Source organism: Mustela putorius, unplaced genomic scaffold (assembly GCF_011764305.1).
Source record: "Mustela putorius furo isolate JIRA1106 unplaced genomic scaffold, ASM1176430v1.1 tig00000095_pilon_pilon_pilon, whole genome shotgun sequence".
Lineage (NCBI taxonomy): Eukaryota > Metazoa > Chordata > Mammalia > Carnivora > Mustelidae > Mustela > Mustela putorius.
The window spans coordinates 29369553-29396506 of record NW_025421280.1 but is presented as its reverse complement, the minus strand read 5'-3'; the positions used below and the strand labels follow the sequence as shown (position 1 = coordinate 29396506).

At 57.4% G+C, this 26954-nt stretch overlaps 2 protein-coding genes across 4 annotated transcripts in view; both read right to left on the bottom strand.

Annotated features, from left to right (window-relative positions):
- The window catches only part of NOTCH3 (notch receptor 3), a 33614-nt gene extending 23557 nt beyond the window's left edge, over nucleotides 1-10057 (bottom strand). The window contains exons 1-10 of the mRNA XM_045082632.1: nucleotides 9830-10057; nucleotides 7234-7312; nucleotides 3552-3694; nucleotides 3134-3472; nucleotides 2922-3044; nucleotides 2603-2836; nucleotides 1842-1997; nucleotides 1563-1748; nucleotides 791-904; nucleotides 270-383 (exon numbers count right to left, since the gene is read on the bottom strand). Of these exons, the coding sequence (XP_044938567.1) occupies nucleotides 270-383; nucleotides 791-904; nucleotides 1563-1748; nucleotides 1842-1997; nucleotides 2603-2836; nucleotides 2922-3044; nucleotides 3134-3472; nucleotides 3552-3694; nucleotides 7234-7312; nucleotides 9830-9947 (1606 nt within the window). The 5' untranslated portion in view covers nucleotides 9948-10057. The remainder of the gene's footprint in view (nucleotides 1-269; nucleotides 384-790; nucleotides 905-1562; nucleotides 1749-1841; nucleotides 1998-2602; nucleotides 2837-2921; nucleotides 3045-3133; nucleotides 3473-3551; nucleotides 3695-7233; nucleotides 7313-9829) is intronic.
- An 11268-nt stretch (nucleotides 10058-21325) lies between these two features.
- Nucleotides 21326-25768, bottom strand: EPHX3 (epoxide hydrolase 3). 3 transcript variants are annotated; one of them, XM_004761140.3, is made up of 7 exons: nucleotides 24346-25603; nucleotides 24046-24131; nucleotides 23524-23681; nucleotides 23304-23432; nucleotides 22338-22441; nucleotides 22110-22246; nucleotides 21642-22016 (listed from the first exon to the last, which is right to left on the bottom strand). In XM_004761140.3, the coding sequence occupies exons 1-7, from the start codon at nucleotides 24586-24588 to the stop codon at nucleotides 21791-21793; spliced, it is 1083 nt and encodes a 360-aa protein (XP_004761197.1). In that variant the 5' UTR covers nucleotides 24589-25603; the 3' UTR covers nucleotides 21642-21790. The 3 variants fall into 3 exon arrangements, with proteins under 3 accessions (XP_004761196.1, XP_004761197.1, XP_012915965.1); XM_013060511.2 differs by lacking the exon at nucleotides 22110-22246 and having other exon boundaries at nucleotides 22315-22441; nucleotides 24346-25768; XM_004761139.3 differs by lacking the exons at nucleotides 22110-22246; nucleotides 22338-22441 and having other exon boundaries at nucleotides 21326-22016; nucleotides 24346-25765.
- Nucleotides 25769-26954: the final 1186 nt, after the last annotated feature.

Here is a 26954-nt window from a genome sequence, read left to right as displayed (position 1 = left end):
GACACATGGGAAGTGCCTGGGTGTAGGGGGATTTGGACACTCCCCCTCTACCAAAGTGCACCCCTTCTCTGGCAGACCCATTGGCCCCACTCCTAGCCTTACCACTGCTTACGTCCATCATTGGCTCCACCCCCTGGCTCTGTCATTGGCTCTCTCGAGTCCTGCCTTGCTGTAGCCCTGCCCCCAAATTGTCCAAGACTGTTATTTGCCTTGGCCCCCCCCCATCCTGCCCCCAGACTCTTGCTGGCCTGTCATTGGCCCTCTCTCACCCTCTGCGCAGCGGCATTCATAGCCATCCGGCTGGTCCACACACTTGGCTCCATTCCGGCAGGGTGTGCTCGCGCACTCATCCACATCCAGCTGACACATGGCCCCACTGAAGCCTTAGGGTGGGAAGTGGGATGGGCAGAGGCCCAGATAGGGTCAGAGACGTCACCCCGTGCCAGCCCTGCCTTGTTTGGGTGGGATGAGTGGGATGATCATTTACTTAGTTTTTAATGTGCGTGTGTGTTGTCTGTTTTTTAAATAGGCTCCATGCCCAGTGTGGAGCCCAACGCAGGGCTTGAACTCAAGCCCGAGACCAAGACCTGAGCTGAGATCAAGAATCAGGTTTAACCCGACGGAGTCCCCCAGGCACCCCAACTTGGTTTTAAATTAATTTCAAGGTTTTTCATAGCACGTGGTTTCTGTTATGAAAGTTATCCACTAACATGGTCTTAGAGGGCTCCCCTAGAGCCTTTGCCTCTGCAGGGACCTGTCTCCTTCAGGCTCCCGGGCCCAGGGTCCTCACCCGAGGGGCAGGTGCAGCTGAAGCCGTTGACTCTGTCCTTGCAGACCCCACCGTTGACACACGGGCTGCTCTGACACTCATCCATGTCCACCTCACAATAGGTGCCTGTAAAGCCTGGGGAGTGAGGGAGGGGGATTAGGGCAGTGCGGGTTAGCTTCTGGTCTAAAGGGAGAGCACATGGGAAGGTAATCCCTTTCCTACCCGAAGACGACGGTTCCTCTGAGCCTTGCTTGGCCTTCCCCATCCCCACCCCCCAGGGCCAATCCCAGATTCAGCTTTTGACCTTTTGATGGACCTCACCCAACTGTGGATCCCAACGGCCAAAGCTTATGAGCCTCCCTATGGGCCTTCCCTTCAGACCACTCTCTTCCCTCTGCAGTCCTCACACTCTACCGGGTCCTCGGGTACCAGGCCCTGCACCCACGTAACCTTGGGCCCAGCCTCCATCACATCTCAGGGTTAGTGCAAGACTGTCTGCAGGCTCCACCTTGACCCACTCCAGCTCCGGGTCCGGCCCTCGTATCATCTCCCGCCCCCCAGTGGGTCCTAAGGCACAGACTCCAGTCCCAGCCCATCGGAGGTTCTACAGACTCCCTTTGACCGTGGCCCCAGCCATGCACAAAGCTGCTACTCTGGCCCAGCCTCCACCTCATCTCAGGGTTCCATTCCAGACAGTTTCACCAGGAAAGGGGGAGGGAGGTGTCGTGACCTGCAGGCTTCCCTTGCCACGCCCCCAGCCTCAGGCTCCGCCCTAGCCACACCCGCCACGCACCTGCCATGCAGATGCAGGTGAACTGGCCTATTCGATCAAGGCATGTGGCCTGGTTGCGGCAGGGCCCGGATAGGCACTCGTTGACATCAGTCTCACAGCGCGGGCCAGTGTAGCCACGGCCACACTGGCACAGGAAGGAGCCCTGTGTGTTCACGCACCGGCCGAGGTGTTCACATGGGTTGGCGCCTGCAGGAGGAAGCAAGGCCAGTGTGAGTGTGGGTGGCTAAGGACCCACCTCTCCCCTCCCTCCCAACCCTCAGACAACACACCCCCCCTCACCAATAGAGCACTCATCCACATCCTGGTCACACGCCCCGCCGGTGAAGCCTGGTGGACAGGTGCAGATGGCCCGGCCATTCACGGGGTTCGTGTCGCAGATAGCATCCTCGTGACAGGGGTTGCTGACGCAGGCGTCATCCAGGTGACATAGAAGCCCTGGAAGACGTTTGGCAGAGTTCGGGAGGGACCCTCCAGCTCTGCCAAAGGTCTCACATCCGCCACATACTGTTTTGTCTTTTGTTTCTATCAACGTGCAGTGTATTTAGGAGCTATTTTCCCCAATTGTTTATTATAAAAATTTTCAAATGTACAGCAAAGTTGATTCACACGCCCACCACCTAGATTCAACTCTCATAAGCTTTATGTTGTTGTTGTTGTATTTCGGAACCACTCGAAAATGAGTTGGAAACATCCACACACTGTTTTAAAATATGTTGACTCCTTTTCTAATTACATACTCTCAAGTCTTTGCCTCTGCGGTATCTTCTGCCTGACTCGCCCTGTCCTCCATATCCAAGTCCCCCTCCCAAACACCTTCCCTGACCGTGGCCGCTTGCAAAGGTCCCATCTCTTTCTCAGTCACAGGTAGCTCTCTATTCCCATGGCTCCTGCCCTGGACTGTGGGCCAGCATCTCCTTAGACCCCTCTCAGGCTCACCCTGTACCCCAAATCACTCTAACACTCAAGTCAGACTCCATCCCTGCTCTCACTATAGAACCATCAATGGCTCCCTGCTCCCTATAAGGAAAACAGCCACTCACCAGTCTTGCCCATGGGACAGGCACAGTAGAATGAGGCCACACGGTCATGGCAGGTGGCCCCATGGAAGCACACAGCCGTGGCACAGTCATCGATATTCTGACTACAGCTCTCGCCGGTCCAGCCATTGACACACACACAGCTGTGGCCACCCAGAGTGTTGAAGCAGGTGCCCCCATTGTGGCAAGCGTTGGGCTGCAGCTGACATTCATCCACATCCTCCGTGCAGAATTGGCCTGTGGCACACAGACACAGCAGTCCACACCCGCTGCACACCCACCCAAGGTCTGCCACCTGGCTCTCTTCAGCCCTGCTGCTCACCTGTCCATTCAGGAGGGCACTGGCAGTTGTAGGTGTTCACGCCATCCACACATGTCCCCCCATTTAGACACCGGTGCCCTGGACAGTCGTCCACATTGACTTCACAGTTCTGGCCCTCGAACCCTAGCAGGGGAGGAAAGCAAAGACCGTCACTGCCAGGCGGCCCGCTGTCCCTGCACTCCTGCTGCCTCCCCAGGGCACAGCGTCCTCACCAGGAAGGCAGGCACAGTCATAGGTGAAATCGCCACTCTGTCTGCATGTGCCCCCGTTACGGCACGGTGAGGGGGCGCAGGGCACGGCAGCATTCTCACACAGTGGCCCCGTGTAGCCAGCTGGGCACTGGCAGCGGAAAGAACCAGGTGTGTTGAGGCAGGTGCCACCGTGGCGGCAGGGCCCTCCCACCCGGCACTCATCCACATCGCTTTGGCAGCTGCGGCCCTGGTAGCCAGGCGGGCAGGAGCAGATGTACCGGCCATCGGGCCCCACCGAGCAACGGGCACCGTGGGTACAGGGGCTGCTGAGGCAGGGGTCCGGTAGGGAACAGTCGGGACCTAGAGGGACCAGAAGAGGGTGAGCTTGGGCTGTTCACATGCTTGACTGGCTTGGGCTTCCCTCCAGACCATCCCTTACCTCGGAAGCCACGGGGGCAGCGGCAGGAGAACCGGGCGGTGCCTGCCACCACGGAGCTCTGGCAGACGCCCCGGCCAGCACAGGGACCCGAATGGCAAGGGTCTTCCAGCTGGCATCGCTCACCCACCCAACCTGGCGGGCACCTGTAGGCAGAGATAGCTTAGTATTAGGGAAGTACTAGGGTGGTACCAGGCAGAAGCATCCCAGACACAGAGAAACACACACGTGACAGCAAGAAATACACATGCAAGTAGCCCAACAATCAGGCACGCCCGTTTATTCATGCAACCAACATTCACTGACTAACTACTGTGTTCTTAACAATAGGAATACAGTCGCAAACACATTAAAAGTCATCCCCACCCTCTTTATGCTCACAACCAAGCTGGGCAAAGAGAAGATACACAAATCATGAATGAGATAACATGCCAGCATGGGGTGGTAAGGGCCATGAAGAGTTCAGCGGGTTGTTGTTTTGTTTTTTAATTATTTATTTATTTATTTGACAGAGAGAGATCAAAAGTAGGCAGAGAGGCAGGCAGATAGAGAGAGGTTTGGGAAGCAGACTCCCCGCTGAGCAGAGAGCCCAACGTGGGGCTCGATCCCAGGATCCTGAGACCAAGACCTGAGCCGAAGGTAGAAGCTTAACCCACTGAGCCACCCAGGCACCCCAGTTCAGTGGGTTTTGAGTCATGGCCCCAGGAAAGAAATGCCCATGTCCCAGAACCTGTGATTCTGACCTTATTGTGGAGGTAACTAAGTGACAGATAACAAGATGAGATCATCCTGGATTTTCCAAATGGGCCCCCAAATCCACTGGCCGAGGGAGATATGGGAGAAAGAAGAGAAGGCCAAGTGGAAGACAGAAGCAGACACAGGGTGTTGCACCCACAAGCCCAGGAGCTCCTGGAGCTGCCAGGAGATGGAAGAGGCCAGGAAGGATTCTCTTGGAAAGGCCCTGCAGATGGCGGGGCTGCCAGCACCTGGAATTCGGACTTCTGACCCCCAGAACTGTGAGAATAAATTTCTCTTCTTTAAACCACCCAGTGTTTGGTGGTTTGTTATGGTAGCCAGGAAACTAGGACACAGGATGAGGGAGATGAGTAAGGAAGGCAGGCAAACATGGTCTTTTTGGACTGAAGAAGGTAAGGGAGAGGGGCATGGGGTTGTGTAAGGAAGAGCCTTCCAGGCAGAGGGAATAGCAAATGCAAAGTCTCAGACTCCAGAAGACAACCACTCTGGCACAGAGAGACTCAGAAACATACACAGATAACACAGCAGGACAGCCATTTCCACATACTGGCCTGGCAAACATTCAGACCCAAATCCACAGCTCAGTTCACAGATGGGTAGCTCTCATGTGGAGAGAGAGTGTAACTCAGACATCCCTTCCTGCCACTGGGAGGAGGAGGTGGACGCCGTGCTGGTGCCCTCTGACTGGGAGAGAGCCCTCCGGCCTGCAGCCCCTTCCCCAAACTCCCCAAGAAAACCTTGAGTAGGAAGGAAATAAGGCGGTTGGCCTTAAGACTGGAAACCTCCGGAGGCAGAGGAGGGACGGAGGGACACTGGAGGGGTGGGAGGGAAGGGTTTAGACTGGCAAGAGGGTCCAAGGTCCCGCCCCGACGCTGCCCACCCCTGGCGCGTTCCCTCCCTCTAGCTAATCCCAGCCGCTTGGGGCTAACCTCAGGCAGCTGACTCAGTTCCTAGCGTCACCCACAAGATCCCCCACCCCGGCCCCCAGCGAAACAGGCCGGGGCACGGCAGGGCAGGGGTGCCAATGGTGTTGAGAAGGGAGGGCCAGGCTCCCAGCCCCCTTCCCACAGCCCCGCAGGGTGAGGACGTCCGTCACTACTGCGGGCCGAGAGAGGGCGCGCTGCGCCGGGCGCGGGGGACTGCCGGTCCCACCGCCAGGCTGGGCGCGGCCGCGCGGCCCCCTCCCGACGCCCCGGGCGGGTTCCCACGCTCTGCGCCCCGCTCCCCCGCCGACCGGTCGGGCCGGTTCCAGCCTCCGCCCGCGCCCCGCCTCGCAGCCAGGGCTTTGGGGGAGCCGAGAGGGGGAAGAACACTCTTGGTTGGGGGTCGGTAGGAGGGGAGGAGAGGGGAGAGCGGTGGAGGGGAGGGGAGGGGGTGCGGCGAGAACTGGGAGACAGAGACATTGCCTTGGAAGGCTACTTTGAGGAAGAGGCTAAGGGGGGATTCGTGGGGAAGTGACATATTGGGACGTTCCTGAAAAGACACGAGTATTTGGAACCTTGAAGGAGATTGGGGGGCCCGTGGGGAGTGGTTCTCACGGCCCAGCTCGCGGAACAGCCCGCTCCACTCCGGGGAATCCGGGCTCCGGGCCGCCGCGCGCGCTGGTGATTCACCTGTTGAGGGGCGGAGCAGCCGCGGCAGCGTTCACCTGTCGGCTGTATTCCAGGTGCTGAGCTCCACTGCGCAGGCGCCAGGCCCCGCGGCTCCGCCTCCCAGGTGAGTGGTTCCAGATAAGGTCACACTTTCCCCCACCCCCACCAACGCAGACTCCTAACCCGAGGAACCCGCTCGGCAAGGCTAAGTCCCCACCTGGGTGAGCCCCAGTGGGCTCCAGTCAAAGCGCGTGTGTAACTTCAAAGGGGCTCTCCGGGATCAAAAGTCACCCCAGACCCGCCCAGCTTGGCACACACATTCAATTTGTTGTTGAATAAATGAATACATTAATGAATCAATCAATGGCTACTATTACTAACAACAGATATTATAAAAGGACCTACCCATTTCCCCAAAACCTTGAGACGTTCACCTTTATGGCACGTATTACCTGTGCCCCTACTAATCTTCATCATCATCTTCTTCCCTATTTATAGAGCACTTACTGCTCGCTGAGCATTACACTGAGTTCATCCCATGAAGGGTCTCTTAATCTTTATAGTCAACCCCATTAAAGAGGGACTATGATTGCCCCATTTCCAGATGCAAAAACTGAGGTTCAGAGAGCTCAAAGCACTTGCTCAAGGTATCCCAGAGCCCAGAATTCAAACTGAGTTCTGTCTCCCTCTGCTCAGTTCTTTCCCAGCCTCTGCTCAGCAACGTCAACCCTCTGCCTTTCCCTATATTATCTAACAACTGAATTCTTAGCCCCTTCATGGTCACAAGCCAGGGGGAAGTGCCCCTATTTCTGAGATCCAGAGAGAAGTGACTAACCCAAGGTCACACAACAAGAAAGGGACATTGCAGAGCTGTATTACAGCCCCCTGTATGCCCGCCACTAAAGGTCGAGACATGGGAAGATGCAATTGGTGTGCCCACTATTGCCAAGCCATTGGTCCCTGAAGATCTGTTGATTGAATAATAACTACCTCCATCAGAGGCTTTACACATTACCTCAGGCAGCCAAGAACTCTGTGAAGTGGGGTTTAATGTGCCTGTTTTCCAGACCAGGACACCAAAGCTTAAAGGGTATAGGTCCCAGGCAGTCAGCAACACGATGTGGGATCTGAACCCCAGCCAGGCAAATTGCAGAGCCCCTGCTCTTAACCTTCCTCACTTCTTAACCCTGCTCAATTCCAATGGGGAACAAGAGGTTACCCGAGCCATACACATGTAGGAAGTGGTAGAGGCGTTGGTGGTGGACACAGAGGCAAGGGAAGAAGACAGACTACCTCCCCACACAGGACCCACTGATGGCACAGAGCCAGGCACTCACAGGCAGGCAGCCTCCCGGGAGGGCAGCTGGGTGCAACGACCTCCATTCATACACGGGCTTCCGTCCAGGCAAGGAGGTGCTGTGTGGGGGCAAAGGAAAATTGGGGGGGTCAGTCAGGCACCCAGGAACCCCAGCTCAGAGTGACAAAGTCCATCCTTCCCTCCCCCAGGCAACAGCTGCAACGGGCTGGGGGTGTCTCTGTGGGTGCATGGAGCCCCCGCATCCCCAGTTCCCACGGCCCCCCGCCCCGGCTCCAGCTGTTGGGGCTGCAGCTGTCCCTGCCAGCTCAAGCCCTGGGAACCACAAGGCAGGGGCGGGCAGGAGGAGGTGCTGACTTGTGCCAGATGTGGGGACTCAGGAAGCTGCCAGAATGGGGGGTGCAGAGGCAGGAAGTGAGGGTGCTGAGCGTTGAAGGGAGGTCCGGGGCTGTGTGCCCAGATCCCAGGGTAATGGAGAGGGCAGGGGCGAGGAGGCCTGGGCCCCTGGGTCTTTGTTGGCCTGATGTTGGGCCAGCTGGGCAGAGCTGTGTGGTACTCTGGTGAGAGGGGCTAAGGCCTGTACCCCACGCCCAGCCAGCACTGGATGCTGCAGGGATAGAGTGTGGGTTGAAGGGAGGGGCAGCTGGCAGTAGGCATGTGCTGCCCGGTCCAGCGTCCTCATCCCTGAGGGCTGTGTCCCTCTGGGGCGTGGCAGTCTAACTGTCCTGCCAGACTGGTCTGTGCCAGACGCGGCTGGGTGTGAGCTAGTGGAGAACTGCGTATGTCGGCAGGTGTGGGACCTCTGTGTGTGTGTGTGTGTGTGTGTCACAGATGGAGAGATGGAAAGAGACGGAGAGAGACAGAGAAAAACAGAGACAGACACAAGGAAACTAGAAGCAGCCGACACAGAGAGAAGGCAGAGAAGTACAGAGAGAGAGAGGGAGAGACACATAAGTTGAGCTGGACACGCGAAGAGGACAACATGGCATGTGTCCCCTTCCTCAGGGGACAGGGAGAGACAGGACACTACCGCCCAGACAAGGGCCTGTGGGTGTTTGGGAACTCACAGTAGGAGATATGTGACACAGACTGCCGGCCTCAATGAACAGCAGGCCATGTGAGCCATGTGTGCGTGTGCTCGAAGTACATGCGTGTACAAATGCCTGCGCCATCTATGTGTGCACGGGTGCCCATGCACGTGAGCCCTATTCATATGGTACACAGCTGTGTGTCTCTGGGTCTAGTGTATTCTCAGGTGTGTCTGTGTATGGGTTGGGTGTGCCTCTCTGCATGTGTTACACTGGGTGCAGGCATGCCTTGGATCTGTGTGTGTCTGAATGTACGCAGGCAGCGAGTACAAGGCTCTGGGCTGCTGATCCTTGGTGTGTATGAACATGTGCAATTGTATGTGCAAGTATGTTAGTGTGCGGGCTGCATATCCACTGGGCGGGTGTACTGCGTGTGCGTGTGTGTGTGCACGTCTCTAGCTGCCTGTGTGACCCCGGGCTGTGTGTGCCACAGATTGTGTGACAGGCCATGTGTGTGTGCGCTGGCCCCGCGGGGGCGGCAGCTCCTGCCCCATCCTGCCCCGTCGGGCACCCGGCTGGGCGGTGCAGGCCCTTCCTTCCCAGCGCCGAGCCCCACAGCGGCTCCCTGGGACCCAGGGCCAGGGGCTTTCGGCCAGTGTCCCTCTTCCGCCGGCCAGGCCTCCCTTGGGGGTGTGCGCCCCCGCAGCCCCCGCCCAGGCCCCGCCGCCCGTACCGCTTTGTCTGGCAAAGAAAGCGCGAGGCTGGCCCGGGGGGGAGGGGGTGTCTAGACGGCGCGGCCATTGTCCCAAGCGGGGGAAGGGAGAGCGGGGAGGGGGAGGGGCGGGGGGCCCCGGCCGGCTGGGGAGGGGCTCGGGCTGCGGAGACGGGGCGCTGGAGCTGGAGAGGAGCACGTGGGCTCGCGCCCCCCGCCCTCCCTTTCCTCCCCTCGCGGGGGCGGGGTCCCGTGGCCTCCCGGTCCCTGCGGCCAGGGGAGGGAGCGGGGCCGCGGGCGGGGAAAGGGGCGCGGGCGCCGATGTGCCTCCAGCTCCGACTCCGGCTCCGGGTCTTGCCGCGCTCCGGCCTGAGAAGTTTTTCCCCGAGTTCGGAGCTCCGAGAACTTCGCGCCCCCTCCCCGTCCCCCGCCCGGCCAGGCCAGCCCTGGGTGTGTAGGGGGGCTTTTGTGCGAGGGGTCCCCTACCTGGGGGTATTGGGCATCAATCGTGACTTTCCCAAGACTGTAGACCGACGTGCATTGGGAGCAAGCCCCAGACTCTTGGTCCCCCCGATCTTGCGTCCCTGATCCCCGCACCTCAAGCTTCCAGTCCCTCATCCCTGGGTCCCTTCATCCGCAACTCTGATCGTTCCGGGACCCCTATTCTTCGGACCTCTGGGGACCTGCCCCCTCCCCCTACTGAGCCCCTGTCCCCCCGGGACTGGCACGTAGCCCCCGAGCTCCTGCTCCCTGCCCCCGCTCTAGTCCTTGTCTTCTAGACCAGCTCCCCAGTCCCAGACTCGGGGGTCCTTAAACTCCGCTCTTACCCTCCCCCAACCCACCCACCCAGTCCCGCCCGCTAGGTCCCAGCCCCTCACCTGCAGCCCCGGGCCCCGCTAGCAGTAGCAACAGGGGCAGTGCCCACACGGGCGGCAGTGGTGGCGGCGACGACATCGGGCGACGGCGGCGGCGGCGGCCCCGGGTCCCCGGCCCCATGGCGGCAGGCCGCGACCCTCCCTCCTCCCTCCTCCCTCCTTCCCTGGGCTCCGGGCGCGTCCCGGGCCAGCCTCCGCGCCGCCAACTTCGCCAAAGTGAGGCTGCCGGGCCGCCCCGCCCCCAGCCTTGGGCGGCTCGCCCCGCCCCGGGGCCGGCCCTGAGCTCCCCCGCACCCCCCACCCCTACCCCCTACCCGGCCTCCCGGGGTCCCTGCCCACCCTCCTCCACCCACACAGCCTGGGACCCGCAAACCCTAGGAAATTCAGTCCGGCTATGCGGTGAAGCGTGGGTTGAATCCGCAGTGACAGACACACCGGCTTCGTGAACACCCTGGCTCCCAGCGCACACTCAGAGCCCGGGACACACACAGAGCCAGGGCTCAAACACAGACCTCCAGATACCCCAAAACGGAAGCCAAGCTCGTCCTGAGAAGCTCATGCACACGCAGCTACCACGCACAAATGCACATGCATGCCCAGAGCTTCATGGGGATTTAGAAGCTCAGGCCCAGCCAGGCCTTGGGGGCGGGGGGGGGGGGGGGGGGGGCGCGTCTGCAGCGTCTGCAGCCTCAGACCTCAGACACACATTAGAAAGGAGCCTCCCGCATGTGGGCAGACACACACACCTTCTTACTCTCAGCTCTCCTAGAAAGCTCCTTACTACCCTGTGTGAACTCCAAAGGTCCATCCAGCCCCCAGCCCCACCCAAACCCTACACTGCTTTGCTGCTCAGCCTGGCAGTTCCATCCACCGCCTTTTCCAAAAATCAGTCCTGCTGATTTTGGATCAACTGCCTTTTCCAAAATCAGTTCTGCTGCAAAGCCACGGAGCAGCCCATTCTGTCCCTGTGGCGATAATGGGGACTCCAAAAGACCCCAAGCCCATCCCTGGAGGAGCCCTCAGTCTGCGGAAGAAAAAGTTGGACAGAGAAAGCCACCCCCACCCTCAGCACTGGGGGTTCAAAGCTGGGCCAGAGGGACAGCTCTGGGAGGGCAGAGTCTGGGAAGAGTACATAGAGGGGCTGGTGAGGGCTCGGCCTGAGAGTATTTACTTACTGGTTCATTCATTTATTCAATGAGTAGGTATAAAACTCCAGTCCTATATCTGACTTTGTTTCAGGGGCTGGAGGTACACCTTGCTCCTCCAGAGAGGGCTTTCCCAGAGGGGGGCCCAATGGAGCTCAGCCAGGACAGATGAATTAGAGGGAAACCATCCCAGCAGAAACACAGGCCTGCAGCCACAGGAGGGAGCAGAGAAAGGAGAAGGAGTGGACAGGCCAGGGTCACACTGGCCTGGAAGAAGAGGAGGAGACCAGACTGCCTCCCTGGTATTTGGCTTGCTGGTAAGGCTGCAGGGGGAGGAATGGTCTGGGGGATGAGGTGCTGAATCCGTGGACCCTGGAGGTCACCTATGTGCAGCTGAACACTGGGCTGAGCACAGAGAAGCCAATGGTGGGAGATAGTCACAAAGGCACCCCGAGATCTTCAGGCAACTTTTAACCTTTTTATTTTAAAATAATTTCAAATGTTGGGGCACCTGAGTGGCTCGGTGGGTTAAGCCTCTGCCTTCAGCTCAGGTCATGATCTCAGGGTCCTGGGATCAAGCCCCGCATCGGGCTCTCTGCTCGGCGGTGAGCCTGCTTCCTCCTCTCTCTGCCTGCCTCTCTGCCCGCTTGTGATCTCTCTCTCTCTCTGTCAAATAAATAAATAAAATCTAAAATAAAATAAATAAAATAAAATAAAATAATTTCAAATGTTGAATAACACAATTTCCATATTCCCTTTGTCTAGATTCACCAACTCTTTCCACACTTGGCCACATTTGCTTTATAGATCTATATGAACACACACACATATCTATCTATGTGCCTTTTTATTTTTTTGAGTTTTTATTTGTTTTGAGAAAGTGAGAGAGCCTGCACAAGCAGGGGGAGGGGCAGAGGGAGAGGGAGAAAAATCCCAAGGAGACTCCCTGCTGAGCACCTCTCCACCCAGAGATCAGACCAGAGAGCAGAAACCAAGAGTCCTGATGCTCAACCAACTGAGATCCAGGCGCCCAGTTGTGTTTTTAGTTTTGAGAGCAGATCGCAGATGTGATGTTCCTTGACCCCCTAATACACCACTGTGTGTTTTCGGAGCATGAGCGCATTCTCTTACCCAAACAGACCACGGTTGTCACCCTTAGTCTGTGTTCCAAGTTTTCTGTTGCCCCAGTAGCATCTTCGATAGCATGTTTCTTTGCTGGCCCAGGATCCAATCCCTGACCATGTGTTTCATGAACTGGTCACGTCTCTTCGTACCTGTAATCTGAATCACTTCCTCAGCTTTCCCCCATCTTCTGTGATATTAATATTTTCAGAGTGGAGATCACCCATTTCACAGAAAGTCCCCAGTGAGCGGCCTGCTGTTTCCTCCTGACCCGGTTCAGGTGTGTGTCTTTGTCTGTCTCTGTCTTCATCACAGAGGTGATGCTGGCCACCCCCCCCCCCCATGCCTCATACCCGGAGGTACCTGACATCAGTTCCCAACATCGGTGACATTAGAATTTTATCACTTGATGGGCGCCTGGGTGGCTCAGTGGGTTAAGCTGCTGCCTTCGGCTCAGGTCATGATCTCAGGGGGTCCTGGGATCGAGCCCCACCTCGGGCTCTCTGCTCAGCGGGGAGCCTGCTTCCTCCTCTCTCTCTGCCTGCCTCTCTGCCTACTTGTGATCTCTGTCTGTCAAATAAATAAATAAAATCTTTAAAAAAAAAAAAAGAATTTTATCACTTGAGTGAAGTTTCAGGTTTCTCAGGCTTCCCTACTCTTGAGGTACCATTTTTTCCCATTCTTCCTCCCCTAAAAAATTGATATCAATATCATGTGGGGAGATACTTTGAGACGATGTGAATATCCTGGTGCCCATCAAAATTTCCCCCTGCTGGTTCTGGCATGGACTGATTTCCTCCGAGGAGGTTTTTTTATTTTTTACACTGAGATAAAATTCACATACTATATAATTAACCACTTACCATTTTATTTTTTTAATATTTTATTTATTTATTTGACAGACAGAGATCACAACAAGTATGCAGAGAGGCAGGCAGAGAGAGTGGAGGAAGCAGGCTCCCCGCTGACCAGAGAGCCTGAGGTGGGGCTCGATCCCAGGACCCCCTGAGATCATGACCTGAGCTGAAGACAGAGGCTTACCCCATGAGCCACCCAGGCGCCCCAACCACTTACCATTTTGGAGTGTAAAGTTCAGAGACCTTTAGTTCAAGCATCACCTCTGTCTACTTCCAGGACACTTTCATCACCCCTCAAGGAAGCCCCTTCCCCAAAGGCAGGCACTCCCAAGCCTCCTCTCCCAGCAACCTGGCAGCCACCAGTCTGCCTTCTGCCTCTAAGGATTTGCCTGTTCTAAATATTTTGTGTACATGGAATCAGTGTGAGGCCTTCTGTGTCTGGCTTTTGTTTCACTCAGCCTCATGTTTTGGGGGGTTCTCCATGTAGCATCATTCTTTCTCATGGCCCACTAATATCACATTGAATGGCTATACCATATTTTGCTTATCCATTCACCCATTAATACGTGTGATGATTTTTTATTTTTTTTTAAGATTTTATTTATTTATTTGTAAGAGAGGGAGAGAGAACAAGCGAGCACAGGCAGACAAAGAGGCAGGCAGAGGCAGAGGGAGAAGCAGGCTCCCCGCCGAGCAAGGAGCCCGATGTGGGACTCGATCCCAGGACCCTGGGATCATGACCTGAGCCGAAGGCAGCTGCTTAACCAACTGAGCCACCCAGGCGTCCCTGTGTGATGATTTTTTAAAAGATTTTATTTATTTGTTTGACAGAGAGATAGAGAGTACAAGTAGGCAGAGAGGCAGGCAGAGGGAGAAGCAGGGCCCCCGCCGAGCAGAGAGCCCAATGCGGGGCTCCATCCCAGGACCCCAGGAACATGACTCCATGACCTGAGCTGAAGGCAGCTGCTCAACAGACTGAGCCACCCAGGAGACCCGAGGTGGGCTTTTTTTTTTTTTTTTTTTTTTACGATTTTTTAAAAATTTATTTATTTGAGAGAGAGAATGGGAGAGAGAGAGAGAGAGAGAGAGAGCACAACAAAGGGAGGGTCAGAGGGAGAAGCAGACTCCCTGCTACGCAGAGAGCCTGGTGTGAGACTCAACCCCAGAACCCCAGGATCACTACCTGAGCAGAAGGCAGTCACTTAACCAACTGAGCCACCCAGTCATCCCCCTCACCAGGTGAATTTTTTTTTTAAGGTTTTATTTATTTGACAGAGAGAGAGACAGCGAGAGAAGGAGCACAAGCAGGGGGAGTGGGAGAGGGAGAAGCAGGCCTCCTGCCGAGCAGGGAGCCCGATGCAGGCCTGATCCCAGGACCCCAGAATCACGACCTGAGCCAAAGGCAGACACCCAGCGACTCAGCCACCCAGGCGCCCCATGAGATGATTTTTAAATGCCTGAAGAGGAAGAGGGGAAGGAGGCGGAGAAGTGCTGTTGGAGAGAACCAAGAAGCATGAAGGGCCAAGGGTACAAGTGGGACGATTGGCTGGAGCCGGTAGACAGGCTAGCCCCTGGGGACAGGAACTGAAGATGCTCTTCCCCTCCCCCAGGGCCTGGCTGCCGCTCCCACGGAGAGGAAGTATCTGCCCATCTTCTGGTGACTTGCTGGAGGCTTTCTAGAGGAAGAACTGACATTCAAACCCAGGGCTGAGTGACTCCAGGCCACACGGAGTGTGAGGGGTGGGGTGGGGTGAGGCTGGGGATTGGGCTGCTAAACAGACAAAAGTTGCACAAGAAGGGGTGCAACCTGATTCACAGTGAGTGTGCTGTGTCAACAGGTCCTAGGGCAGGTGTGGCTTCGGTCCTTCCCGCTCCCCCCCCCCCCCCCCCCCGTGCCCATCATCCCAGGAGGAAATCCAAGCCCCCCACCCCCTTCCCTGGTTTTGCCTTCAGAACCCTTAGCCCATCCGAGCCCTGTGCCCTCTCCAGCCCTACCCCCATCACACTGAGTCAAACTGCCTCCTCACCCAGCAGGCCTTGCGCCCTCATGGCCTTTGCCCAGGTTCTTCCCTCGACTGAGACACCCAACGAGCTAAAAGGACCCTTTGCTTCCTTCCCCAGCAGGAACTCACAACAAATGTGTTCTCTTAAAAAAATGTATTTTCTCTTAGTTATAGGGAATACTCTGTTATTTCCCACACGCGACACCGCTTTACCCATGCAGGTCCCTCTTTCTGGCTTGCCTTCCAACTCCCCATTCCTGTATCTGGGGAGCTCCCGTGCATTCCTCAAGAGTCCGACTCCAGGGGCGCCTGGGTGGCTCAGTCAGTTAAGCATCTGCCTGTGGCACAGGTCATGATCTCAGGGTCCTAGGATCCAGCCACACAGGATCCCTGCTCAGCAGGAAGTCTGCTTCTCCCTCTGATACCACCACCCCCATGCTCTATCTCTCTGAAATAAATAAATAAAATCTTTAAAAAGGAAAGAAGGAAAGAAAGAAAGAAAGAAAGAGGTTCCTGTTCTAGGAAGGCCTCTCTTCCCCTGCAGGCAGAGCCCCGGTGGGCTTTCCCAGCATCCTCCTTCTGTCTCTCTCTGCCTTATCCATAAATGGCTGGGATATCTGTATCCTTCTCTGTATCCCCACCTAAACTAGGAGCTTCCCAGGAACCAGGCATCAGACAGTATGCTGTGGACACAGAAGGGATGACATGGGAAGGTTTGGTGACTCAGGAAGTGGCTGAAGGAGTTGGGATGCCCACCCCAGAAGGGCTGCCACAGGGGGACCACTCTCTTCAGTACCCTTCTAGAGGTTGGGGCTCCAGGGGCAAAGGTAGGGGCTTCAGGAGGGAGGCTAGCTCCAACCCTGACCCATCTTGAGAAAGGACTTTTTGCTGGAATGGATGGCCTCTGAGATGCTGAGCTCCCCATCAGAAGGAGCAACCAAGGAACCTGGACCCACATTTTGCTAGGCAGGAAGTCTAGAGTCTGTGACTCTGCTGATCTGGTGGACTCTGGTCTGTGACAAACACAGACAGAGAGGGAGCAATAATAGTGAAAACATAGGTGAGGCCAGCATGGTGGGGCGGGGTCGGGGGGGAGAATGGGCACAAAAGAAAGAAAGTCTACGGAGAGCCCATTGTGTGTCAACCCCTTTCTGAAGTCTCCATGACTCAGCCAGCAGAACGTGGATTCCTGGCTCCAGACTCCTGCCACCCTTGAACCACAGTGGCAGAACTACCTCAAGGTGTCAGGATCCTTAGGGGACAGGATAGTCTGGAGCAACCATTCCCACAGCCTTGCAGTGGGCTGCCACACAACTCCCAATGTGGTGGGGGTAGGGGTGAGCTCGAGCCCTCTCCCCTGCCCCTGCCGGCAGCCTTGGCCCAGGACTGCATTTCTCCTCAATGAGCTCAGTCCCCAGGGACACAGGACCTGGGGCCAGGCCAAGACGCAGCTGCTGGGCCCAGGGCCGATGACCAGGAACCTGAGAACGTGCCCTCAGCGTCTCCTCCCGGGACCACAGTCCTGCCCTCGTCACCAAAGCTGGGGCCAGGCCTTCGTGCCCAGTGGGCCGTGGGAGTCCAAGAAGGACCAGCAGGGGTGAGGGCTGCTGGCTGTGGGCCCTGGGCGAGAGTGGGAAGGCTGGACTCCAGGGGCCATTGGCTATAGACCCAACCAGTTCTTTCGGCCACTGCCTCCCTAGGGCCCTCTCCTGCTCCAACCCTCTATGGCTCCCCACTGCCCAGAGTGACACCGCCCTCACCTTACCAGCTTCACTTGTCTCCCAGCCTTCCCAGTCGTGGCACGCACTGTACCCACCACAGGAGCAAACTTCTCATACCCCGAAGGCTCCTTTCACCTGGCAAATCACGAGGACCCTCCAGCTCTTCTCACCTTCATTCATTCAACAAACCTTACTGACTACCTACTTGGTGCTAGGCCCTATTAAGGCAGAGGCGACAAAGCCAGAGAGCTGTTTCCTGTCCTGATGGAGGAGACAGGCCAGAAACGAGAAGGCACACAAATAACCATTGAGTGTGACTCAGGGGAAGGAGAGATTTCAGTGTTGGGGGGCAGGACAGTCCTCTCTGAATTAGAGGACGTAACAACTCGGACCTGAAGGAGGAGAAGAAGCCGAGCAGGAGCAAACAGCCAGAAGAAGGGGGTGCCAGGTAGAGGGATTGGCAAGTGCAAAGGCCCGGCCAGAGGAAGAAGGGGCAAGTGGATAAGAGAGGAACAGGGACGAAGCCAGGGTGCTAGGCACAGAGGGCGTGAGGGGTGGGAGGTTGAGGGAGATGCTTCAGGCCAGGTCTCAAGGGGCTCCAGGGTCTGGGATTTTATCACAAGCATGGCGGTCGCCACTAGAGGGTTCTGCAGGGAGAAGCTGATTTGACGGAAGTTGTAGAAGACCACTCTGGAAGATCTGCCTTCTCTCTCCCAGGGGAGTTGTCCCCGAGGCTCCCCCGTCTCCTCTGGCCTCCCGTGGCCTCTTCACTCCACGTTATCCTTCCTGGTTCCCCACGGCATTTTGAGCTCTGTGGGCATCTGTCTGGCTTGCTGCGGAATCCGCAGTGTCTAGCAGTGAGTCTGTTTCACAGTAGGTCGAATGAATGGATACACCAAGCACCTCTCAGTGCAGAGCAATACCCAGGAGCTGCGACCTGAATGTGCCCAGTGCCAGCCCTTGAGAGGTCCCCATTGAACCAGGGCTCTCGGTCTCGGTCACAGGCAGGGATGGGGGCTGGTAGGGCTTGTCAGAGGAGGAGAGGGGGCGAAAATTGAATATGGAAGAGAGTGAAGAGAAGGGAACTCCCTTCAAGTGAGAAGCTACAGGCCCTGCAGTTCTGGACAAGCGAAAGAGGAGGGCACCTCCCATGCCTTACGGAGATAGACGGTGGTTTCCTTGTCTTAGGACCCCCCATTGGGTGGGACACCCACTGGATGTCTTGGCCTCATGGACCCTGGGCTCAGACCACTCTCATCTTCCAGACCCCATCTCCTCTTGCTTAGGTCTGAACCATGATGCTCTGATGTGCCCTGCCTGTCCTTGGCCCCCTAGCCCTTGAAGCCTATCCTTCCTGAAAGTGTGGCACTTGTCCTCCTGCTTCAGAAAAGGGGACTGCCTCCCCCAGGGCTTTTCGTTACCACTTCCCTTGGCCATAGGTTGAGGTCTCTTCCATGATAAAGTGAAGTTTGCAGGAATCTATAGCAAATGCTCATCTCACCGGCTCACATTCCCCACCCCCTCACTCTCTGCCCTGCTTCTCTGCACAAGCCTGGCTTCATTCTTCCCCTTCTCCCCTCCACTCCCTGCCCCCAGAGGCTGACCTCTACAGACTGCATCAATGGACAGCCTTGTCCTCTGGCTGCCAGGTGGGTTTGGCCAACAGAAGGCACTGGCAGAAGATGAAGCGGAAGGAGAGAATGGGATATTAATCCTCTTGCATCCCTTCCCATAGGGTCACCTCAGGGGTTGTATCCCTTGACCGAGGCCCTGTGCACATAAATCTACCCCTAGGTTCTAACATTCTTCTTTCTCCTTGTCTGGTCAGGGAGAACCGGGAGATGGTAAAGGCTCTCCATGGGTGCTCACCCCTTTGGCTTCCCCAAACCCTGCCCACTGTATATAGTCCCTATAGCAAACCTGCCTCAAATGACCCCACTGGAATGTGCCACTTATCTCCCCTAGGCTCCCAGCTGGGGTCCCCATGCTTCCCTCCTCACTCCTGCTTAAGGGTGCTCAGAACATCCAAGTCCTGTATCCTCAGCCTTCACTCTCAGATCCGCCCCCTCCCCTCAAGATGTGCAGGGCTCAGTCCTCTCAATCTGTCAGCAGCTTGTGACACCATGGGCTGTGCGCCCCTCCTTGACGACCCCCTAACTCTGTGGTTTCTCTGCTCTGCCTGTCCCTTAGATGTCGGGGCCCCAAGGGCTCTGTCTCCAGTTTTGTTGTCTGCTCGGGCTCTGGGAAGACTTAATCCTTACCCAGCTTCGGCATCTCTCTGCCCCACCACACAGACAGGGTCGCTTGGACGTCTTTGTCTTTAACCCACAGATGTGTCTAGGTCCTTGGCCCAGGGATTCAGGCTCCTTAGACTGAGCACGACCTAAGCCTGCTTCTGGTCTTCCCTTTGGATCTGCTCCTCACCCAGAACCTAGATTTGCACCTCACCCTTTATTGTCTGAACCATGCCCATCCTCTTTCCAAGCCGCCTGACCCTCAGTCTTCCCCCTCTGGTCCTTCCCCCTCACCATCCCCCAAGTAAGATTCCAAACACGCAAATCTGTCCGGAACCCTCCCCTGCTGGCGCCCAGCCTACTGGGGATCAAGCTCGCCGCCCGCCCGATGTTTGAAGTCCTTTGCAATCCTACATCTTCCCATTACAAACTTCACCCCGCCCCCCAGTCTCGCGGAGGTTGGATTGGAGGGTGGGTTGGCGCACACCCTTTTAGAGTTTAGCTCCAAGGCTGCTTCCTCCAGGGAGCCTTCCCTCCCACTCCGTAAGCGCCCCGCGCCTTATTCCGCTCAGTCCGGCTCCGGCTCCCCCGCCCCTCTGGTGCGCGGCCAGAGGCTTAGAGCTGTTAGTACGGACAGATGAACGGGTGACTGACTGGTGAAAGGTGGATTCGGAGGCGGGAGCAAGGAGAGGGAGTTGCCGGGCCTGGGAGGGGTCTCAGCCGGAGCCGCTCCCCCCGCCCCCTCTCGCGGAGCCCTCCGGGTCCCTTCTCCCGCTCGAAGGGGTTGCGCGCGCCGAGCCCCTCGGCCTGGAGAAAGGCGCGCCAGGATTGGCTCAGAATGGGAGAGGAGGGCTTTGACCGAGCCACGAGCCTCCATTGGCTCACTCGCCAGGACTCTATCCAATCAGCGCGATTAATCTTCGCCCTCCCACCCCCTAGACTCTGACTCCCTCCCGCCTGCTGCAGAGGCGGTGGAAGACGGCGCCTTCTAGTTGCCCTGGCAACCGTCAGCGGACCCGTCGCCCCGGCAACTGTCCGAGGCCTCCCGTCAGCCTTCGCCTGGGCCCCTCCAATCACCCAGACAACCGCTACCCGTTCCGGTCAACCATCAGCCCTTTCCCCGTCCCCCTGGCAACCGTCGCCAGACCCACCGCCCCCTGGACACACCGTCCTCATCCTGCCCGCAGGCCTCCTCGCCCCAGGCTCCGAGATCGCGGGGTCCCCTTCCCCTCCCGCCCATCTCCTCGCCCCTAGGGGGCGCTGCTCCCACCCAGGCAGGGGGTGGGGGGCCCCCGGCTCCCGTCGGGCCAAACGGGCTGCCCCGTGCTGAGGCTGTGCATAGCCCCCTGCCTGTTTCCCCGCTCGTTCTCTTGCGTGGGACGGCCCAGCCACAACAGGGAGCTTTTCAAAATGCAAGCCATGTCCCTCCCCTGCTGAAAACCCTCCCCTGGCTCCCCTTGAGAATCAATCCAAGCTCTTCGCAGCCCCTGGCGGTCTGGCTGTGTGGCCTCTTCTCTTCCCTGGCCCTGCCCTAGCAGCCGCTAATCCCCACGTTGTTCCTCCAGTAGCCAGCCTAAGCTGATTTCTGCCTCCGACCTTCCAATTTACTGCTTAGAAGTGCGTTCCCCAGCTAAGGAAGCCCTTCCAGAGCCGTCCTACTCTCTATGCCTGTTCTCTGCTAATTCTACCACCGGGGCCTAGATCAGTGCCTGGCACACATGACGGATGAGAGGCAGGATATTATGGTGGAGACAAGAGAGGACAGAGTGGGGTGACCAGCAGGTAGGCGTTAGCCAGGCTGGGTCATCCCATGAATAAGAGAATGTATTTCTGAGGGTGCTGGTCTCCAGAGAGGTTCAACACACGGCAGGTCAGGACACCATCCCTAAAGGCCAGGCAAAAGCTGGCCTGGTGCTGGATGGTTCACCCTCTACTTGTACCTCCCTCACCCAGAGGTTGGAGCCGGAGGACCCCAGAGAGAATCAGGAGAAACTGTGGTTCATTTGGAGAAGATTCCCGGAGCTGGAGAGGCAGTTCTCAGACCTCAGAGGATCATTCAAAGAGCTGGTCCCTTCCTGGGCCAGTCCAGAATCTCACACATCCAACCTAATGGAGCCTAGAGCCAATTTTTCATGGATCTGAGACAGGGGTCCCAGGGATCTTTCCCAGGCCGCAGCAAGAGAACTTGAGCTTACAAGGCCTGGAGTCACGGCTGAGCGGAAGGTCGTGGGAACTGCTCAGGGTCCGGCTAGACCACAGTCTAGACACCCAGCTGCTGGCACATGGGCGTTCTCCCTCAGGGAAGCTGGTCAGGAGCGCGGCGTGGATACCCCTGTTCTAGGAGTATGCCCCTCGGCACTGTCCGGCGGAATCCCTTATACCGCTGTGGCAACTGAGCCCTTGAAGTATGGCCGGCGTGACTGGGGAACTGAATTTTTAATTGATTTTCTTTTAGTTACTTTGCATGTGAACCGAAGCAGCCAGATGTGGCTGCCAGCATCCTATCGCACACAGCAGCATTTAGCTGAAGACTCAGACTGCAGGGGAAAGCCAGGGACAGGAAGGTCAGAGTCTGTGTCTGGTGCTGCTCCGATGGCCGACGCTGGGGAGAACAGTGAGGCCCTGGGGGTGGGGAGAGGTAGGGCGCTCCACATCTAGCTCCACGAGGAGAGCTGCCCCTGGTTCTCCAGGATGGAGGCGCTTGTTCACCTGCGCACACACGCACACCTGTGTGCGAGCCCATGGGCTGGTGTGCCTGAGGGCCTCCGCAGTCACCCTTGGGTGCAGCCTCGAGTTCCACGCCCGTGCACAATCCAGGAGTCCACCCATGTACATGCACTGTGGGGTCTCCTAGGTGCACACAGGCCAGTGAGCGAGGGCCACTAGTCCAGCAGGTCTTGCAAGAAGGCCCACATGTACTCATGCATCTCCCCAGGGTTGCTCTGTGGGATCCAGTGCCCCACGCCTGGCAGGATATGGGCCTCCAGCCGGCCGGGCACAAAGCGACTGCTGATGGCTCCCACCAGCCCCTGCTCGAAGTAGGTGTCCTTCTCTCCCCACAGCAGCAGAGTTGGGGTGGCAAGCTCCTGGGGCTCCAGGGGGAAGTTCCTGTGGCCAAGATAGGGAGAGACAGAAGAATGACCACCCCAACTCCCTGCCCCCACAACTCTCCTGAGCTTTCCGCCTTGGGTCTGTTCTCACCTGAAGAGGTTTCGGTAATAGTTGAGGGGCCCAGTGAGACCACCGGGCTGTGAGAAGTCATAAAGGAAGGCCTCAAGCTCGTTGGGGGTTAAGTGTGGGATGCCTCTCTTGCGGTGTGTGAGGGTGGTCTTCAGGATCTGGGTACAACAGGACTGTGGTTTCAGTGCCCCACCTGCCCAGGCCCAACCCTCTACCCTCCACCTACCACTGGCCTTTGCCCCACTGCACCTGGAAGTCAGACATGGACAGTAATTTCTCAGGCAGCCAGGGAAGCTGGAACAGGAAAATGTAGTTGGAACGGAAGAACTGGCCGATGTGGTGTATAGAGTAGTCTAGGGGCAGGGGAAAGGCAGATGTGAGGCCTAGGCCTGGGCCCAGGGTGGCCCCACACCCCTGCGCTCCTACAGACACCCAGGTCAGGCACACAGATGTGCCAACACTCAGGAATGTCATCACTGCTTGCCTGAGGCCCTGAGGATGCTCGACACTCCTCCTGGCCTGGGGACCAGCTTCCCTCCCTGCCCAGTTGTCACTGTGCCCACAAAACGGGGACCCCTCCCTCCGCAGCTCCCAGGAGCCCCCAGAGCCATTGGTGTGCTTCACCTGCCCAGGCCTGGATGCATTTCAATATTTACTGAGCACCTAGGACCTGTTTAAAACCCTGGAGACACAGCAGTAAAAGGAACAGACAAAACTCCCTGGCCCCTGGGAGCTGACAGTCTAAAGACAGAAAGAGATGAGAAAAGGCAACAAAAAGGGACAGGAAGAGAGAGAGAAAGGGAGAAAGAGAGAGAGAGAGAGAAAAAAGATGAGAGGCCATGTCACTATGTCACTTTGACTCCAATACTGGTGAAAAGAATCAGGTGAGGTGACAGTCATCTCATGCTATGGTAATTGCTTCGTTATCTATACCTTCCTTGTCAGAAGAAAGGTATTTAACCTCTCTTGCCTTAGTTTCCCTCAACTGGACCACGAAGATGATAACACTTTCATCTGCTCAGAAGGCTTGTGCAGGTTACTGTATGCGAGCTCCCTGTCAGAGCAATGGTCTCCTGCAGGCGCTCCAGACACGGAGTCACTCCTATGTGTGCTGTCACTGACGGCAGGTGGGGAGTGGTATGTGTGTCCCCAGCCCCTGGGGAAGCACAGACACAGACACAGGCACATCCCAGCACCCTGGACTCCCCAACACACCTTGGTACACGGACATGGGGGCAGCACTGACAATTACCATCCGCTCGACCAGGGATGGGTAGTAGATGGAGAAATTCCAGGCGATGAGTGCACCCCAGTCATGGGCCACCAGGATACACCTAGAATAACCTGGGGGGCCAGAGAAACTGGTGTCAGCGAGATGCCAAGGAGAGGTGAGGCAGGGGGAGGGAGGCCAGGCCTCGGAGGGGGGTATCCCCACCCAGGCCCAGGATGATATCCTGGATGTCTGTCATCAGCAGGTCCATGGTGTAGCAGTCTACATCCCGAGGGGCATCTGAGGGGCCGTATCCCCGTAGGTCCACAGCCACCACGTGGAAGCGGCTCTGGAATTCCCAAAGCTGGTAGCGCCAGGAGAACCTGTCAGGCGGGTGGGGAGGGAGGCTGTCAGGGTCCCCAGGCTGCATCTCCACCTCCACCCTATGCCCAGCAGGGGCCTTCACCTCCCCCGCCTTCCTGCCCTGGGCTTCCCAGAGAGGAAGATGGGGGAACCCCATGCAGAGGGCAAGGTCAGCTGCCCCTGGATCCAAGACCTCTTTGTCCCATCTCTTCAGGGCCTCCTCCTGTAGACAGATCTCTGTCCTCGAGCACCCCATCTGGATGTTCTGTGCCCCCAGTCTACCCAGCCTGCGAACCCACCTTCTGGATGCCCTGGTGCTGCGAGCTCCATCTCCAGCCCCACCTCCGGGCTTGTGTGCCCCACGAGCCTGGGCTTCACACCTACCAGTTCTCTGGGAAGCCGTGCAGAAACAGCATGAGGGGCCCATTGCCACGTCCGGCGGAGACATAGTGCAGGCGCAGGCCGGAGCTCTGGGGGACCGCACAGTCTGAGACCGGGGAAACCCTTCCTCGCTAGGCTTGAACACCCCAGCCCCAGATTTGGATTCAACCATTTGCTGTCTGCTCACCCCGCCCCCCTAGCCCCACAGGGCCCGACTTCCGGGGCCGCTTGACCCCCTCCCCCAGCCCCAAGGCCTCACACACAATCCCCGCCCCGCCCGCCCCGGGGAGCGCGAGCGCTCACCTTGAGGGTCAGGAAGCAGTGTTCGCCCAGCGTGGGGTCGCTCACACAGGCGGGTGGGGCGCTCCGGGGGCGCCCGCAGCAGCCGCGTCGGGGCCGGCACAGCACGTGTGTGAACGCGATGCAGCCATAGACGGCGGCGGCCACCAGCGCCGCGGAGAACACGAGGCTCCACATGAAGGCGCGCAGCAGCTTCAGACTGAGGCGCGACGGCGCCAGTAGCGCTGTCACCACCAGCTCGGGCATGTCGCCGCGACCCGGGACCACTTGGGCGCTGCCTTCAGGGGTGTGGGCGGGGGGCGCGAGCAGCCTCACCGAGGCGGGACCCGGGCTGGGGAGCCCACCGCCTTTGGTCTGGGGCCCCTCCGTGTCTTCCGGGCTTGAGGAACCCTCCCGGAGAAGAGGCGGGAGGCTTAGACCGAAACCGCCAGGGCACACGACTCACCTAAGAGCCAGGTAAACACCTGGGTGCGACAGGGAACTGGATGGGGTGCAGGGATGGAGCCTGTGATGACCAGGCTTCGGTGGCTGGGGAGGGGCCTTGGCGAGCAGGGATGCGAATTGCGGGCGGGGCCTAGGCAGGCTTGGGCGGGGCTTAAGAAGGGGGCGGGGTCTAGTAGGACTCCCGGCGCCGGTGGGTGGGGATCTGAAGTGTTGATTGACATGGGGACTAACGAGCGGGGTACGGCGGAGTACCTGGGTGAAATGGGCGGAGCCTGGAGCGAAGGGGCGGAGCAATGCGGCCTACGAGCCCGAAACTTGGGCCCAATTTGGCCTAGAAGCGTTGCACGACCGGGGCGTGGCTTAAAGGGTGGGCGGGGAGAGGGTGGAGCCCAGACGAGGAGGGACCTGAAGTTAGCCGGGAGAAGGCCCTAGGCTGGGTGGGTTGGGTTTGGGTGCGAGGGCTGGACCAATAAGCTGGAGGTGGGCCTGAGTCCGGGCCAATGAGACGGGGGGCGGGGCCAGAACCTAATATGGCGGGGCTGGTGGGCCCGGAAGCGGAAGGAGGAGGCAGGTAGTGTTTTGGTTGGGATTAGGCGCGGGCGGTCGCCGCTAGCCGTGGAGGCCTGGGGGGCCCCTTCCGCCGCCCTCCGAGAGCTCCCCCTCCTGGAGCATGCGACCCTGTCCTTGGCCTGGCTGGGAGAGAACTAGCAGCACCCTCACCCAGGCCTGATTCCAACGGCGGGTCCAGTGGCCTTGACCCTGCGCCGGCCTCCAGTTAGTCCGGCGGGTCCGTCGTCGGCCCGCCCCTACGCAGCTGTGATTGGAGGGCGGTGGTTATTGACGTGCAGGCCACAGGTCTCGCCCCGCAGCCAATCGGCAGGTGTTGAGGCCGGGGGCTCCGCGGGGGCGGACCAATGAAGACTGGGAGACTCTGACTTCTAGAAGGCAGGCCCGGCCCGAGAGCGGGAGGACCGGGCCGGTTGAGCCAGTAGGGCTGTCTGAAAGAGGAAGTGGGGCAAGGTCGGGCAAGAGGCCCGATAGGGCCAGCTTCCTCCTCCTGTTTTGCAATCTTCCCCCAAGATCCTGAACATTTCAGGGTCACTCATGGCTTAACCCGTATAACACCTCTATTAAGTTTAGGTACTATTATCACATCTCTGTATTACAGACCACGAACCTGAAATTCTGGGCTTAAGTCATTTGCCTAAAGCCACACAGCTTGCTGAACAGGACCTTACAGAAAAAGCAACAGTGTCAGGCTCCACCTCTACTTCAGCCAAGAGCTTGCCATCGGAATGCTTATAGCTTTCTTCTGGTGATTATCCAGGTACCTCGCAATCCGCTTGTGTGGCTATTTCTTGATGACCAATTTGGGGCATTAAGCATTGCATCGACTCCGTCATCACCACCGGACAGGCCTTACCCGTTTTTAGTCTTCCTGTTGGTTTCCTTTAATTTTCAGCACTCTACTCATTGTTTCTGTCACCTCCCACTTCTAACCTTACCTTTGTATTGTTCTGGCTGCTAAACATTACACTGTCCTGGGACCATAATTAAGTCTGTGGGTTCCTACATAAAGGGGAATGGTGGTTTATGTGGTTCCACCTCAGTAAACAATGTATCTCAGCCTCAGGTAGACGGCTATGATTACACAGCCAGTATTGTACAAAGATTTATTCTCCCTGTACTTTGTACCTTTCTTTTCTTGCACGATTAGCCTGTATCATAGCTTTGGTTTCTTTTACACTTTCCATCAAATCAATTTTCCAACCACTGGATGATCCCGGAATCCCTCCCAAGTCCTCTAATCTGGCTGGACGGCTAGTGAGTGTCTGGGGATCGTCCTTCTTGCTCTGCTACACAAAACTGACACCACCCCCCTACCCCCAGTTCTACCCTCAAACAAAAAGACAGCGGTAGTCACAGGATGGTAATTTTATATTCAGTACAAATGTTTATTTTTGCAATGAGAACTGCACAAAAAAAAAAAAAAAACCTTTAGTATATAAGTGAAAAGTCTACGAATTCCCTTCTACAAATGTCTAAAGTGTTTAATACAAGTCTCAGATTCACTGACATAATTATTGGCCAAGCGATCCGTGCATACAGTACAGTGGGGGCTTGTACACACCTCTTACTCTTGTATAGGACTAAGATTTCTTGTACTG

Bases quoted from the DNA above. Each gene is read 5' to 3' on its own strand.
- EPHX3 (XM_004761139.3), bottom strand. From the start codon at position 24,588: ATGCCCGAGCTGGTGGTGACAGCGCTACTGGCGCCGTCGCGCCTCAGT. The intron at 23,682-24,045 runs GTAGGTGTGAAG...CCCGCCTGACAG, and splicing joins CACGGCTTCCCAGAGAACTG to GTTCTCCTGGCGCTACCAGC. The intron at 23,433-23,523 runs GTGGGGATACCC...CTGGCCCCCCAG, and splicing joins GGATATCATCCTGGGCCTGG to GTTATTCTAGGTGTATCCTG.